Source organism: Corvus kubaryi, unplaced genomic scaffold, assembly GCF_017639235.1.
Source record: "Corvus kubaryi isolate FWS band 111438036 unplaced genomic scaffold, C.kubaryi_AGA036_p1.0 37126, whole genome shotgun sequence".
NCBI classification, from domain to species: domain Eukaryota; kingdom Metazoa; phylum Chordata; class Aves; order Passeriformes; family Corvidae; genus Corvus; species Corvus kubaryi.
In genome coordinates this window covers 203156-219721 of record NW_024581031.1, presented here as the reverse complement: position 1 = coordinate 219721, position 16566 = coordinate 203156, and the positions used below count along the sequence as shown (strand labels likewise).

The window sequence follows — 16566 nt, the reverse complement described above, 5'->3', positions numbered from 1 at the left end:
TCCAACTGTTAACCCAGCACTGCCAAGCACACCACTAAGCCATGACCCTCAATGCCACATTTACATGACTAATAAAGACCTACAGGGATGGGGCAGGACTCAAATTCTTCCCTGGGCATTCCAATGCCTGACAATGTTTTCTGTTAAGAATTTCTTCCTAATATTCAATCTAAACTCCTGTGGCACAACTTGAGGCCATTTCCTCTTTCATGTAGTTGTAGAGAGTGAGAAGTTGTAGAGAGCGGTAAGAATCTCAAAGACAACAGAGCAGAGAGGGGAAAGAGCAAGGTAGGTTTTACACAGTAAATAAATTATTCATTAGTTGATTTTGGAACACAGACAGCACACAATTAGCTTCCACCAGTGACAGTTACTATCCTTCCTTCATTCCAAACAAAATTTAGGTCCCTGGGTTTTCTTAATCAAACTCACTCAGAAACTGCACCAGGCAAACCCAGTGTACTGATGTTCTCCACTTTAAAAACAGAAGGCGGGAAGATATTGAAAAAGTGCTACAAAATCATTGTTCATCTTTCTGTACTAAGCAAAATCCGACTGCTGAGAGCATGAAAATGTGTTGCCTGATAAAAACTCTGAGTGAGCCTTTTAAGGAGTCATAAATAAAACTAAAAAGAACAGGATAGCATGGGCATGGATTAAAGCCTGCCCTTTGAAAACTAATAGGAAAAGTAAAGGAGGGAAAAGGGCTTGATTTATGTTGCTGAAGAAAAAGACGTGTCAATGGCTGAGGAAGAACATCAGGATTTTATTGGTTTTAGAAAGGCTACGGTCCACTTGCAGAAGATCATGTACTGTCAGTGTGTGGGCCACCTGCAACAAGAAAAATGGGGTTATTGTGTTTAGTAACAGCCAGCAGTGCTGCAGCTGCAAAAAGATGTGTTTGGTCTCATACCTTGTGGTGGAAGGCAGCTGAAGAAGAGGAAGAACCAGTTTAAAGGCCACAACAAGACCTTTACTGATTTCTGCAAACAGTGAATTGCACTGATTCTGACAGGAGCCAGGAGTTCTTTACTGGTTCAGATTACAAACCCATGTCAAAGGGAAATAGGTAGAAATCTTCATCTCTTATAATCCCATTAGGTAAATAATCAGTTCAGGAATTCAAATCCTCTGCTAAAGAGGGCTGTACAGATACCCCTGCCAGCAGGTCACCCATGCCCAGGGCTGCAGCTGCCTCCATCCTGTCCTGTTCACTAAGGCTCTGAAAGAGCCATGGCACAGAAATAAAAGTTGAGCTCTCACAGTGTGTCCCCATGTCACGCCCCCTTCCATGCTCTAGCAAGGAGCATTTCTTCACCAGCCTTAGCATGTAAGAACTTTCTAGCACCTAGGAAGCCAAGCAGGACAAGCTCAGAGGAAGGCACAAAGCAAATGAGCCCCTGGAGGAGCTGGCTGTGACCTCTGCACAGAGCTCAAGGGCTCTAGGGATCCGGGAGCATCCTGGGGAGAAGTTCATCCATTTCTGCACTTGAAACTCACCCCCTTCAGCTGCAAGCACAAGCTTATGGCAAAGGCTCAGCATTATTTCTGATACTCCCCTTCCTTTGTGCCATTTTTTAAGCTGGTGATTTGAGTTTATTTCCCCCGGAATTCCTGATTAGCAAATGTCTCAGCAGTGCTTTAAGAACATAAATCCTGCTGGGAACCTTAGCCTGAATGTAAAACACTTCCCCCCACCTCATTTAGCAGGTGACTGCTGGGTTCACAGGGAGACCCAAAAAGCAGGGTGAGAGCCCCTGCAGAGCAGAGAAATGCAGCATGGCAGGGTGGGGGATCTGTGTGATCCACATCCTTGTCAGATCCCCACATTTATTCCACAACCTGCCTCGCCACCCCACCTGGGCAGGGAGAAGGGCTACAAGTGCACGTCACAGCTGACTGCTTACTTACATAGGCTGGGCAGAGCTGCCGGTCCAGTGCTGTGCTGTGGATGTGGATGGGAAGCTCCTGGGGGGCACTGGGAACACCCCCATGGGAGGGTAATGGTGGTGGTGGTGCACCACAGGTGGCCTGGGCCTGTCTGCTTTCACGGCCAGGGGAGCAGCAAGCTGCAGGTCCTTGTTGGAGAGAGACAAAGGGTGGCTGCAGAAACCTGTGCCCCCATGGGGGAGTCCCTGGCTGAGGGCCCAGAGTTCCACTCAGCCACCCCTTGGGAAAGACCTTTGGAATGCGTCTGGAGAAGAGTTTGCAGGTTCCAGTACAGAAGGTCCAAAAACACTCAGTGACTTCAGATTTCACCTGATACTCAGATCCCACTCCCTCCAATTTATTCCATCAGTCAATGTCAGGGAAATGCAGAATGACAGGATGGCCTGGAGAGGAAGGTGGGCATCAGGGCATGCTCTTCCTCTGTCATCTTTCCTAAGGTGCAGTGTCCTCCACAGTCTTCTGGCTCTCCCAGCTCTTTGTGTGTTTTGGCCAGGCCCTGTGCCCTCCCAGGATGATGAGCCATGGCCTGGTGTGGGTGAGGATGCCCTTCAGGATGGGGTGTTGTTACCTGCTGCGTGTGCTGGAGCACGGCACAGCTGGCTCCCCCAAGCTGTGCGAGCGCTGTCAGTGGAAGAGCCTTCAGCATCATGTTCTGCATCATGATCTGGTGCATCTGAGCATTCTGCATCAACATCATCTCTACCATATCTGGGAAGAGAAGAGAAGAAAAGAAGAGAAGAGTTTTATCCACGACTGACAAGCAGCAGAGTCATCGTGGTAAGGAGTGCCCTCAAGCACACAGAGTGGTCACTGCAACCAAGGCAAAACAGCTGAAAGGGGCACATGAAGAATATTGGCATTATTTCCCCAGAAAGTGCAAAGTTAATGTCTGTGAGTGGGATTGTTCATACCAGTTTTCCTGTTTCTCCTCCCTTCTACAAGAAAGCTGCTGCTGACTGTCTTCTGTCTGTTGCTTCCCCTGCAGGCCCACACCCCTAGCTATGCTGAATGGCAGAATGGAGAAGAGCTGAGCTGCAGATTTCCCTTACTCCAGCATGCACAGGCTCCTGGCTGTGCTCTCCATTGCTTCAGCCCCAGATCATTGCTTTCCATGTGAGTGGTTTCCTCAAATTTATGTGATATTGCAGTGCCAACTTGAGAGTCCGCTGACTCATAGAATTGTAAAGGTTGGAAAAGACCTTTAACATCATCAAGCCCAACCCTCAAACTGTCATTTCATGCACCTCAAATCTCCTTTGGGTTCCAAAGGACTTGTGCAGTATAACTAATTCACTTGGGGAGAAGTGAAGAGGGAGAGGTGAGAAAAAAAGAAGGGAAAAAATAATGAAGGCAACTCTCATTTTCCTTTTTACTGATCATACAAGAAGTAGTTTACATGTAGCAGCATCAGAGAAAACATGAATGGATTGGGAATATTTTGGTTATGGAAATAAACTCAGATTCAAAAATCCAGACACTTAGATGAAGCATGAGCTGAGAAATATTGCGGTTTCATGACTGAGGATTCCTGTATGGGATGAACCTTTGGCTGAAGGCTGAGCCAGGGTAGTCATCCCAGGTTTTAGTTCATGTATTATTTCAGAGTAGCACCCACCTCTGTTTAGAAACAAACCCTTTTATTGGCATTGCACTATATTTAGAACAACACTTTCAGATGTTCTGTCTTGTTTCCAAACACAGGGCACAAATAAAAGCCTGAGGAGACTGAACAGCATCTCAGGAAGGAACAAAAGAATAAAACCAAACTCTAGAACCCTGTTTGCTAATTCTGGAATCATCCATGTGCATGAGTTTGACTTTCTTAATATTACTCAGAGCCATGAGTTAAGCTGTGTTGCTTTCCCAATCTTCCCTTGAGTTTGTAGTTCCTTTTTCCTTAGTTTTAGTGGTAAGAGTTTGCCTGAAAGCCTCCCACAACTGGTACCCATCCCACTTATGGAGTACAACTCCCAAAGCTCCACCAGCTCATGAAACAGCACATCATTAACTAGCTTGGACACCGTCCCATGCCCCCTTCCACTTGCCATGGTACCTGCCCTGCCCTTTCCAGGCCTGGCAACAGGAGCTGGCTGACACATGGAGAGTTTGTTACCTTCTTTAATGTTCCCAGAGCGGGGGGCTGCAAAGGGCTGGGCTGGGGGAATCTGCGTGATCAGAGGGGACGGCTGAGGCAACTGCTGGATGATGGTGGCAGGCTGAGTTGGCATCTGGAACAGGAAGGAAAATGGAGAAGTTGGGGTTGGTTTTGGCCAGCACCCCTGTCTATGGGAACGGCTGTCATCTGCCTAGGTTTCAGGAAAACTCTGGGATCCTCGTGGAGAAGCTGTTGAGGCTGTGGGCTGCATGAGCAGACAGCGATGTGCATTAGAAAGTGGCTGAATGGCCAGGCTGGAGCGTGGACAGCCCTGCCACTCTTTTTGCCATCTTGTTCCAAGGGTAAACTATTCCCATCGTTAATTTTGGGCCTTATTTGCAAGATGATTTCCCCATAGGTTTTGCTGAGGGCAGCAAGGGTCCCGTAAAAGAGCTAGAGGCATTTCTTCCCTTTTTGTGGGAGGAGGAATTCCATACAGGTCCCAAATGGTTGTCAGCTCAGGCTGGCACAGTGCTAGTGGTGTTTTCCAGGAGACAATCCTTACCATCTGCTGGATAATCCTTGGTGGCTCCACTTGGGAAGCTGGAAAAGGGATCTGGTAGACTTGTGGGAGGGCAGCTCTGTGGTTATGGCAGTGCCCTCCAGCTGGTGCAGGTGGCTGTGAAAGCTCTTCCAGAAGGTGCTGATCCTTCAAAATCAAGTATTTTCGTAAAGAAAATCTGGTCACAGCAAGGCAGACAGTATAGTTATGCTCTCTGGACTAAATGGGATTAGCCCCTGGGAACCTGCAGTAGGGCACTGCCAGTGCCTGCGTAAGTATAAAGTTTTCCTTCCTACAGATCTGGAAGAGTAAGAAAAAAGGATTGGAAAAAAAAAAACAACTGTGCAGAACAAGCCACCAGAAGTCTGGGAAAACATTTCATTAATAGTTGGTACCCTCCACAAACTAGGAATAAATAACAATTACTATTGTCCCTACTTCGGCAGCACTAAAAATCCCTTCTTTGCATTTTGGCACAGAAAGTTTATGATACAGCAGTTCAGGACAAACAGAATCATCCCACTGAATACCTGAAGCAGGTGCAAGCTTCCACAGCTGTAGTGAGGGAAGCCAAGCTGCTCCCCAGGCCCTCTCCCTGATTAGCTGGCCCAGCCTTTATATTCCAAAGCAGCAGAGTACTAAATCCTGCCCAGCCCCAGAACTAAAGGACAGGAAAACACTGAATCTACACCAGCAGTGGATGTGCAGGTAACTGGGCCCTGCCTGTTGCTTCTGGCCAGAGAGGGCTCTTACCCTAAGCTCCTGCAGCAGATCTTTCCTTCGCCTCAGGGCGCTTTGGAGCATATCCTGAGGTCTGTTCCCTGGAAGAGGAAAAGTCCATTATCTTCTCAAAGGATCACAAAGACAGAGCTATTACAGCACCTGTATTATGATAATAATGTGGAAAATGTGTTATTAGATAGCTTGAGTTCTTCCACAAAAGGCTTGGGCTACTTTTCTTGTCAAATACGTGTATGGATAATGACTTTATGCCATGTGCAGTCACAGCTGTTCAGCAGCTCTACAAAGGCAAAACACCTTCTCTGAAAATAAGCTCTTTAGATTACTTTCTAAAGCCCCCTTTTAACCTCCTGGTTTAGGAGTCCATTTCAGCCCAAAAGTTTCGAGATGTACCCTGTGCATGCCGAGGATGACTGTTTGTTGTAACAGCTCAAAACAAACTCAGGTTTGAAAGCCAACTTTTCTGTTTCTATTTTGCTCTGAGTCAACTTCCTTTGCAGTTTGTCCCACACGTGGTTGATTTTGAACTTGCTTGTAATGAAGATAAGCAAGAATGTTTTCAGGTACTTTGGAGCCATGCCTGGCATCTGCCCTGGAAAGCACCATTTCATATTTTGAAACTGTAAGTTGTTATAGGGTTTTTTGGAAAATTTTTGGCCACAGCATTAGACGTTTCCAACTATTTGTGCATCAGATCAATGAAAAGGAGCCCAGAGTACAATCTAGAAATATCACTGAGCTTCTACTGGTAGCTTTGAATCCACAGATAATATAAACAGTGCATGTGCCATGCAAAGAAATGAAGTGTTCCTCCTGCCTTTTCAGGATCACCAAAACCAGGCAAACAGCTGGACTAGAACAGGGGCTCACTCCTAGGTGTAAGAGCTAGGACAAACTGGATCACCATCAGTTGGCTCCAGCTGAGCCAGCAGCTGCAGCTGAGAGGCTGCAGAGGATACCTGGGCAGGAAGTCGTCTTATGTTAGTGCTCAGCTGGTTGTTCACTTCCCTTGGTCAGGAAGAAATGCAAAAGATAAAAAGCAGTCAGCTCACAGCTGTTAGGAAGGAGAGGGGATCATCTCCTGAGGAACTCATGCCTGGGAACATAGCCAAGCCCTTTCCAAAGTATGCCCATAATTAGAAAAAATGCTTCTCTTACTTGCAGCTAGGAGAGACAACTCCATCTTCTCTAGGTTCTCCTGTTCATTTTCTAGTCTCTGTTGGCAGAACCATAACCAGAACTGGTTATAAGTCAGGCAGAAAAGCTCACAAGGATTTCCAAACATGGCACAGGTTTGGGATGGAGGAAATAGAGCAGAAATGGAGAAAAATGGTGGTTCTTAAAGAAGTATGAAATGTCTCACTACAAATCTAGTTACAGTAAAGAATAGTCATGCTTCCAACTGTCCAGGCTATTCCAGACCTGAAAGTTGATAGCATCATGAATCAGGAGTTTTATACATAATTTATTTTGTAGGGAAGAGAGCTGCATCATATGAAGAACTTGATAATGTTCAGTTTGAGCTTGCCTGATAGTCCAAGATCTGGACTCTTGATTCAGCAAAGGTCTGACCAGGCAACACATCGTATATGAAAGCAGACATGAAATTGCCTTAAAACAATCTGAGATTCTCTTTACCCACGATTTGCTCCTAAACTTTGCCTGTCACAGCTCAAACTGGCTTTAAGCTAACTGGTGACATCTCCCACAAAATCAATTTAATTTACTGTAGGTCCACGTAAACTTGCACAATGTTACTTAAGAAAGTGACAGTTAAGTAATACCACTCCTCAGTGCATCTCAGTAGAGTTATACTATTTTAAAGCACTGTGTTAATGCTTAAACATGCAAGAGCAAAAAGCAGAAAAAAGGTGACCACTGCAGAATTATTCCCTTACCTTTTCTAGGAGTTTGAGTTTCAGTCGTGTCAGGTGATCCACCACTGAAGGATCTGCCATTGTCTTCTGGAAGAGCAGGCAGGCAAAAACAGGTTAAAAAGCTAAACAGAGGCAGATAGGTTTTCAGTGCTCTTTTTTTTCCCTCCACAATCTTCAAAGAATAATTCCATTATTAAAAGACAATAATACAAGATGAGTATAAATTGAGAGAAGAAGATAAAAGCTTCAGTTTCACTCCCAGACAAAAGTGAGTACAGGCATTCACAACATCACAGACACAGCTTTTCCTGCCATTTCTCTCAACACACTTTTGTGTGGCAGGTTGTGATGCTCACAGGAGGGCAACTGAGACTGAAGATTTGTCTGCTCCTAATGGTTGCTATCCTTCCCCTCGCAGCGTTACTAAACCTGGCCTCTGTGTTGTTAGAGCCTTCTAATTAGCTCAGGGGTTTGCGCCTGTAACCTGGTTGCTGAATTTCCACTGTCAATACACAACGTAAACAATTTAATCTCCAGGCAGAGAAGCTTGTGTACCTTCGATAAAGCAAATGCCCAGCACATTAGTGGACAAGAAAAAAAGAAACAAAGGCAATGGTTCTTTAACACAAGCCCAGTGCCAGGGGTCAGATTATGATCTTGCTGATTGGTACCTGTTTATCCCACTGTAAGGGGTCTGCACACTTTTGACATAGCCCTTTACATGAATTGTCATTACCCCACAGTAACTAAAAAAAATGAAGGAGCATAGCTGGAACTCACCTCTGGGTAAGTTCAAGAGTAAAGAGGCTAAGGTGTAATATCCTTTTGGTTACCATCTTCCAAGAAACCCACAGAATATCTCCCTCTCCCAGCAAACCCCTACCAGCATAAAAACAGGGTGACATTTATCAGTGACATCCATAAAATGAAAACCAAGGCAAGAGAAAAAAGCTAAATAACAGAGACTCCTTCTCAGTATCATATTTTAAGCCCAGTTCTGCTCCCAGGAGAGATAAGTTACAGCCCCTTCCTCACTCGAAGGCCAAAGCAAAACTGCAGCAGAGCCACTGCTGGCAGCTCAGAGATGCTCCTAAGCTGTGTGAGAGCAGTACAGATCACCTCTCTCAGCTGTGATCCACACAGCCCGTCCCTAAAAATACACTGGCTGGCAGTCACTGGAGAAGTTAGGGAAACTGAGGTGCAGGGATCCCAAAAACAGCTGTGCTGTGTCAGAGCTGGGGTTCAGCTTCCTCTGGCAGGGCTCTGTGGTGAATGGCAGGAATGACAAGCCAGAACAGAAAACCCTCTCACCTGCCAACAGCTCTCCTGAGAAACAACTCTGAGTCCATTTCTGTACTTTAAAACCCCAACAAGATTTTTCTCTAATGTCTTTGACCCCTTCATCTGAGCAGCTGCAACGACAAGGAGTTTCCTAGTTATCTTAACCTAAAGCATAAGCCTAGTTATGCCTGTAAACTGCGTAAGTATAGTGTGCTGGGAAAAAAAACCACCCCTTTTTGACTGCTGGTGAATATTGAGCTGATTGTTTTACCATCAACTGGTTTAGTACAGTGCTGCTAAAGTTAAATTTCTAGAGCCTTCATTGCAGTATGAATAGAGTGTTACAAGAAAGTTTGACAAAAAGAACCAGGTATAAGTGTTCCATTAAAAATACAGCAGCAGTGTTAAGCAACTGAATTTACTAAACAGGAAAGGAAGAGAAATTTTTGCTTAATGTGACAGGTATCCCAGAGGACATTCAATACTAGGCAAAAAAACCCCCCTGCTTTCCAGCAAAGCTGCTAAAGGTTCTCTCTTTTCCCACACTTATGGATGCCTTGGTCACAGTAGGATCCCTACTATTGGAACATCTTACAGCCTGCTACTTAATGACGTGCCAGGAACATGCCAGCCACACGCAAGATCTTGCTGAAAGGGATCTATAACTACACTGAATCCCAAACAAGGGATCAGACTTGAGCATGAGGATTCAAAAGAGCCAAACCAGACAAATTTAATCCTACAAAGGAATAACAGGAGTGTTACATGCACCTCACAGGACATAATTATTCCGCTCTATTTAGCAGTGCTGAAGTCAGAGTTTGAACACTGTGCCTATTTTTAGACATGGTGGTTTAAGAGGGAAAGAAAGTCCAGGGAAAAAAAATAAAAAGGATGCATTTACAAAATGTAGGTTCTAAGGAAGACTTTAAAGAACTGGCTTTGTTTAATTAGTAAGTAGATGGTGAGCAGAAGACAGGCCAGCAATTTTTAAGTAAATGAGAGGATACAATCAAGAACGGGGTCAGGTGGGGGGGTTCTGTCTGGAAAAATGCAGGCATTTGGCTTAATGAGGAAGAGGAAAACCTGATAAAAACAGGGGGGAAAAAATCTTAGTTAGCCACTAAGGGAAATGATGGAGCAGCTATCAAACAAAAAACTTTCACAGAAGTTGTTTACGAACAATTAAAAAACCAAATGTGTTGAACATTTTAGGACTATTGTAGGACTCCTCAGATACAAGAATGGAGTAGATAACCTGATGAGGTCCATACCAGTATTGCATTTCTTTGATGTCTTTTATTGATTTTGATATTTTATACCCTTAATTTTAATTTCTATGAGTACTAAAAGACAATTTTAAAAGATTTTATGATGATAACCAAGATGATTAGAGGGGTGGAGAAACTCTTCTATGAGGAAAGGCTAAGAGAATTGGGATTGATCAGTCTGGAAAAGAGAAACTATGATCTAATTGTGGCCTTCCGGTATCTGAAGGGAGCCTACAAGAAAGATGGAGAGAAACTATTTACAAGAGCCTGGAGTGGCAGGATAAGGGGGGATGGCTTCCCACTGACAGAGAGTAGGTTTAGATTGGATATTAGGAAAAAGTACTTCTCTGTGAAGCCCTGGAACAGGTTGCCCAGAGACGTTGTGGCTGCCTGATCCTTGGAGGTGTTCACTAAGAAATTTTATAATTCAGACTTTGTCTTTTGGTATTGGCAATCTCAGAATCCTGGCTATGAAATCAGAGAGCGTGACAGTACTACCAGGAAAAACAAACACCTCAGGAGCTGACAAAGCAGGAGACGACCAGAATTAGCCTTAGGAGCCCATCCTGTGTCAGATCTGTATGGAAGTCACGCTATGAAAACCCAGTGTCCAGAAAGGAGAGAGAGGAGTCCTGAAACTTTATTTGAGTAAAGTGAGAGAGTCCACCAGGTCACACGCCCCCGGGGTTTTCTCTCTCTCTCAGGGTTTTGGAGGGCGCAGCCTCCTTTCATCCTGAACTCCGGGCCGCACGTTGCCCTTTTCCTTTCCCCATTGGCTGAGGTGCTGGGAAGGTACAGCCTCCCCGAACCGCCTACCACATATCCCCCCTTAAACCTACTGTTTTACCCCAAAGTTCAGGAACTCAGGCTTGTGCAGACCGTTGTCTATTTCAGGAGTCAGGCTGTCCGGGCTCTGCAACAAATCTCCTGCTTGAAGTTAGTAGAGACATTAAGATCCATTTCAAAGACTTTAACACCCGTAACTTCACCCATAGATTGTTTGTAAAGACATTAGCACACATCTTCCCTATCAGATCTAACATGAGCATGGTTTGCTCACTGAAACTTCCACTCTTCCTTAGAAGAGTAAAATTGTTCATGAAGGGGAAAGCCAAAAATACTGTACCCCAGAAACCTCTGCAATGGGTTAAAGCATAACCGTAACTCAGCCCTCGATGCAGAAAGGCTTTCTAACGTTTGCCAATCCAGCACACTGGTCCGAGTAACAGATTTCACTAAAGCCTGCATTTTTATAATTTAATGACTTCAAAATACAAAGAAGCCACCAGTTTTGTAGCTTTGATAAGCAGAGCCAAAGGGAGTTGAAGATTGGACATCTGGGATCTTAAATTTCTGGCCCTTCAAGGACGTTGGAGTAACCAGAAGACACCAGAGGAGATTAATGCTGGGAAAGTTGGAGACTCCCTGTCTGAGAAAAAGATGATAAAAGGACTAAAGAATGTGGACCAAATTAGCATGAAGAAGAACAAATCAATAAGCAATAGAGAGTAGCATACTGATTACTGAAGAGAATCATGCAACTTAGAACCAATGAACATTAATCTGTTTGTTTTCTCAAAGTTTATAAATAAGCGAAAAGGCGCGAGAGCAGCCGCAGACCCCCGGGACCCGCCCCGCCCCCGCGCCCTATTGGCTGCCTCAGCCCCGCTTTCCCACTGGCTGCCTCCAAGCCCCCGCTTTCCCACTGGCTGCCTCCAAGCCCCCGCTTTCCCACTGGCTGCCTCCCGTGCTGGGCGGGGCCGGCGGCCCTTTTGAAATAGCGCGGGACGCTCCCATTGGTGGTTGCCGCGGAAGAGGTGGGGCCGGGGCTCGCGCCGGCTTGCCCGGGGTATCCCAGGGGCCATTTAGCGCGAGTGGGCGGAGACCGGCTGACGAAGGCTGTCACCATTGGCCAGAGGCGGCGCTGTGTCAGTCGCTCTGGCCAATGGACGCAGAGTTCCGCCCCGCGCGGTGTGGCTGGCGCGGCGGCGGGTGGGGAGCGGCTGGGGGCGGCCATGACCGAAGTTTCGCCGCTGCTGCCGTGACAGCGCGGGGGGCGCGGACCCCCCCGACCGCCGCATGGACGCGCAGGAGGAGGTGCGGAGGCGCAAGGTGGAGGCCGGCAGGGCCAAGGTGAGGGGGAAGGGGTCCCGGCTGGGCGGAGGCTGCGCTCGTCCCGGTCTCGGTGCGCTGAGGGGGCTGGCAGGCCGGGAGGCGGCTTCGCTTCAGCCCGCCCGGGTCTCTTCTGTCCGTGGCGGGTTCTAGGCTGCACTCGGAGTTGGGCGCGGGGTGAGGGCAGTGACGGAGCTGAGGGGCTGCTGCCGGCCCGGGGCTGTCCTCGGCGCCCGGTGGGGTTCCCCTGGCACCGCGGCTCTGCGGGAGAAGTCGTGCCCAGCGGTGCTTCTGAGTGCAGGCTGCCTGCGAGGCGCCCATCCCACTACACAGGCATAGAAACATTACCTCGGGTGAACACAGAGCAGCTGACAGCAGAGCATATGCCTTCCCTGAGGCTCTGTTTTGGTTTTGGTTTGGTTTTTTTTCTTCCCAGCTCTCCCATTTTAGCCTAGGATTCAGTTGTTTGTGGGAATACTGCATTTCCAGTTGAGGATCCCAAAGAACAGGTATTGCTTTATTACTCTGTTGGCTCATTCGCTTTCCTGTGTGTCCGCAGGTGGGTTAGCAGGGAGCTGTGCTCGGTTTGTTGGTGTCTAGTCATGCCGGTAGCAAACACTTCAGAAACTTGGAGCATTCAGGTGTCTTCACTTGCGTGTAGTTTTAGGGACTTGTGTAGAGCTCACAGGATGACGCTCGTATATAAAGATAACATTCTCCCAGTCATTATTACCTGCAGCCATGTGTTTAACACTGGTTGTGTGCTAACCCCGTTAGATAAAAACTTCTGCTTTGTTTTGTTAATGATGTTCAAGGAGCTGATTGGAAATGCCTGGTTACTTTCCTTTTAATTCAGGATTTCTGCTGGGTTTTGAGCTGGTTTTATCATATTTCTCTTCTGACTGTCCCTGCTAAATAACGCTCGCCAGTCTGTGGCTACAGCATTCCCCTGTTCTCACCATTCCAGTAGGACTGGAATGGGGGCTATAGCTAGGCAGGGATAGCTGAGGCTGCACAGGGTATTGGGAAGTTCGGACCCATCAGATCTTTCCAGATCCTGCCCTTTCTGCAAGTTACTTGTCTGGATATCTGGCTAGTGGGGTCAGAGGTGGCTTGGAGCTGTCCTGTCTGCTGTGTTTCTGTTTCAGCTGCTTCCCTCCAGTGCTGTGCACAAGAAAATCAAAGAGCTTTTCTGGAAGGGAGCAGGGTTGTAGCTGTAGCTGTGCTGAAGCAACAGCCTGGTGATGGGCAGTACAGCTCCTCCAACCCTGGCCTGGCCCTCCCTGATGGATTCCACACTGCCTGCTCCTGCTCAGCAGTTTCTCATCTGCCTACCTTCCCAGCCTTGTTATGTGCTGTGAGAACACAATCCTCTGCTGGAGAACAATTGCATGATTAGCTCAAGAGAGAGAACTCTGAGAGCAGGAGTTCTTCAGGTTGAAAAAAGGTTACCTCAGTGTGGCATGACCTGTGTTAACATTTCTGTTAACATAAATTAGTTCTAGGTGCAGGACCTGTTTATGATTAGAAAAATGTGACAGACTTAGCTTAAATAAGTTATTAGTTGCCACTTGTTGGAAAACTGTTGTTTGCCATTAAAAAAAAAAGCAGGGACTTGTCTTATATTTCAAGTTATACCTGCAGAGCCACTGTTGCATTTACTGTTTTTTATACTGTGTGCTAAATCTCTTCCCATTAAAAAAAAACCCAACGTTATTAGCAGACCCATCAATGTTGTTACTGCATGGTATCATATAGTATGCTGAGAGGAGAGGAAGGGTTTTAGAGATGCAGAGATAGATGTAGTGCTTCCTCTGCTGGTTAAAATGTCACAGAGATCCATTCCTTGACTGGCAGACTGTGGGCACTAGGCAGCTTCCAAAAGCCACCCAGATAACATTTCCCCTCTTTTATTCTTATTTCTAGTTTTCTTTGTGCTCCCCTCCTCATGGATACAGTGCAGTTTTGAAAGGGAGGAAGAACCATGAGCAAGAACAGGTTTTCCTTCCTGTGGTGCAGCCTAGAGCAGCTTAAGGTGATGCCGTCTCTGGTCTGACACAGAAGTGTTCAGTGTCCATCAGATCTTCCTGAACTGTCTCTACACATCACTGCACAGGTGCTCCTGACAGCAGAGGACGGCAGCGAGGCTGGTTTGTATGTGAGCGGCCTCTGTTGTAGCAACCTTTGCAGTGATGTAACTGCAGTTTGATACTGCTTCAGTCTGGAGGTGTGAACTCTTGAGGGCTTTTTGCCTCACCTTCCAAAAAATGACTTACTTTATCTTTAGCATCCTTAGATTTTAGTCTGCTAAGCAATGACTTGGCAAAGAAATGTGATTTAAACGTTTTCCTTTTCAAACCAGCACTTGCATTATTCTTTTTCGTATAGGAATAAAAATTCCATTGTTGAGATGCATTTGAGTTATCACCTAATAATAATGATAATGCCAGCTGTTGTATTAATTGGAGATTGTAATTGGCAGCTAAGTACTGACTGTATCAGGTACCTCGGATTCCTGTTTCTAGTAAATGCAATACTGATAGCCAGGGTAGTAACTGAGAAACAGAACAAGCCTAACTATTCAGTGCTGGTTTTTTGTCCTTGGTTTTTTTTCTACCTTGCGTTAATTAGTCTGCATGTTGGCCACCCGTGCCTCTGGTTGCAGGGCTCTCTGTGCCATACCTCAGGTGTAAGAAGTTTTGCTCCACCTCCATTTTACAGTTAGGAGCTGAAAAATTAGTTCGGGTTTTCCAGGAAGTTTTCCTGCCTCATCATTTTGAGGAAGATCTAGAAAATATTTCTGGGTTTTGTCTAAGTGCAGTTGTTGCTTGTGTTTGCTGTATCCAAGAGCTGGACTAAGGTTTATTTGAACAACCTGTTTGTGTTTGGTGCTGATGTGGTTTTCTGCTCTGTTCCATTTTCTCTGGGTGTTGGTTTTGGTACTAATTTCTGAAGCACAAAAAGTAATACATCAACTTTCAACTGACTGGTCCTGCTGAAATGAGGTTGCAGTGCATTGGTGCCTGTAGAAAGGTGTTCTTGTGTTACAACAGCTGCTTGGGATGCTGTAGAGGACAGTGCTCTCAGGGTTCCTGTGGCAATTCTACATCTTGGCGAAAAGAAAAGCTTTTACCTTTTCATGTGCTTCTAGAAAGCAAAAGGATAGTTAAGTCAATCAAAAGGGGCATGATAGGACCTCACTGTGATGGGGCAGAGGCAGTTGTGTCTTGCTTTCTTCACATTCACACTCACTACTTCATGTTGGATGGCTGTCTGTAAATTTGAGATTCTGACAATGGCACTAATATTTATGTAGCTGATGAAAGGCTTTGGAAACCCGATATTACTCTAAATAAAACTTTTCCCATAAATCCGGAGCATGTTTGAATCCAGCCACTCCACCAAGTCCAGTTGTTTCATGAAATTGTGGTGTAGTTAGATACTTTTGCATGGTATGTACTATGATTTTATATGTTTAGTGCATGTGAATGGGACAAAATAAGTTTTGTTTTCTTTGACCTGTGCATTTAACAATTCATACTGTTTAGTTGTTCAGTCATGCCAAGTTTTAGTATTTTAATGTGAAATACTTGGTCTCACTTCATGAATCAGTAACGGCTCTCTGTAGTGCCCACTCTCTCTGCCTTTCATCTTTTCTGCTTGTTTTACTCCTGTTTTCCCTTTTTTCCTGCTTCAGCAGTTTCCTCTACTCTCCGTTTTTCCTCAGGTTTCCTCCTGCCTGGTGTCCCCATGTTATCAGGTTAATTAGTGCCATAGCTATTTTTGACATACATTGCCATCAGTAAGTGCTGGGGTTGACCCCTGATTTCAGAGGACAGTATTTGTGTCTCACTGCTGCTTTATGGTCTGTTCATTTTGGTTATTATGAAAGGCACAAGGCTGGAAATCTTCATTTAATCTGCATTTCAGTATTACTAACTGTAGCAATTATGTAAGATAATCTTAAAAATAAGTTATTTGTACATAAGGATTTTATCAGCTGGTAGGGAATCGATGTCTTTCTGCAAATATACCTTTTAAATGGTCTGCTGGGTGTAGCAGATGTGTAACTGTGCACCTGTTGAGTAGCTAAGCTGTCAGGTAGAAGTTCCTATAAGGAGTGGGGACTGAACTAGGTCCTTTTCACAAACTGAGAAGAATGGGACAAGATTTTTCTGCCAGATGGCTGTTTCACAGGAAAATCAAGCTGTCAAGGAGTGGATTTTCATATGTATTGCAGGTAGTACTTGGGAGTGATGTTTACATCCAGGCATCAGTTAACTAACTGTTTTATCTCATCACAAGGATTTAACACTGCACTTCATAGTATGTGGTTTTAACCTTGAAGAAGGCTTTTCCCTTATGAGAAGGGTGTCTGGATTTATGCTGTGGGAGAGATGTTATTTGGAAATGCTGCCTAAACACAATACTAGAGTTGAAAATAACAATAATCCTTTTTAAGCTGTTTAAGGTGCTAGGGAGAGTTGGGTAATAAATTGTCAGTGACATTCTTTACAAGTCCCTGGGGCTTTGTAGAGCTGTGATAGCCTGATAAAGTAGAGCATCTGATTCTTCAACAGAAGAAATTAAAATGACCTGGCTTAATTGATTTTCTATTTATGTACTGGAGGCTGCTTTCTGGCGAGGAAGTTTTGCTGTGTTCTCTTAGGGGGGGTG

The 16566-nt window shown here is 45.5% G+C and overlaps 2 protein-coding genes across 15 annotated transcripts in view; one reads left to right on the top strand and one right to left on the bottom strand.

The window, feature by feature from the left end:
* Positions 1-746: 746 nt before the first annotated feature.
* CUNH21orf58 (chromosome unknown C21orf58 homolog) lies at positions 747-8105 on the bottom strand. Of its 5 annotated transcripts, none has more exons than XM_042021156.1 (9): positions 8006-8105; positions 7247-7312; positions 6507-6564; positions 5361-5428; positions 4611-4754; positions 4064-4178; positions 2519-2658; positions 1912-2078; positions 747-831 (listed from the first exon to the last, which is right to left on the bottom strand). In XM_042021156.1, the coding sequence occupies exons 2-9, from the start codon at positions 7304-7306 to the stop codon at positions 816-818; spliced, it is 768 nt and encodes a 255-aa protein (XP_041877090.1). In that variant the 5' UTR covers positions 7307-7312; positions 8006-8105; the 3' UTR covers positions 747-815. The 5 variants fall into 5 exon arrangements, with proteins under 5 accessions (XP_041877090.1, XP_041877088.1, XP_041877089.1 ...); XM_042021154.1 differs by lacking the exon at positions 8006-8105 and adding an exon at positions 7555-7723; XM_042021155.1 differs by lacking the exon at positions 8006-8105 and adding an exon at positions 7582-7723.
* A 3644-nt stretch (positions 8106-11749) lies between these two features.
* PCNT (pericentrin) overlaps positions 11750-16566 on the top strand; it is a 74248-nt gene continuing 69431 nt past the window's right edge. For 8 of the 10 annotated variants that reach the window (XM_042021143.1, XM_042021145.1, XM_042021144.1 and 5 more), the window contains exon 1: positions 11756-11910. In XM_042021143.1, coding sequence (XP_041877077.1) covers positions 11857-11910 — 54 coding nt within the window. In that variant the 5' untranslated portion in view covers positions 11756-11856. Of the gene's footprint in view, positions 11911-16566 lie in introns of all 10 variants that reach the window. The other 2 variants (XM_042021147.1, XM_042021146.1) reach the window with 2 other exon arrangements.

Excerpts from the sequence above, each read along its gene's own strand:
- CUNH21orf58 (XM_042021156.1), bottom strand. The coding sequence starts at position 7,306 with ATGGCAGATCCTTCAGTGGTGGATCACCTGACACGACTGAAACTCAAA. Across the intron at positions 4,179-4,610 it reads CAAGGATTATCCAGCAGATG|ATGCCAACTCAGCCTGCCAC; the intron begins GTAAGGATTGTC and ends TTCCTGTTCCAG. Across the intron at positions 2,079-2,518 it reads TGCTCCAGCACACGCAGCAG|GACCTGCAGCTTGCTGCTCC; the intron begins GTAACAACACCC and ends CTCTCCAACAAG.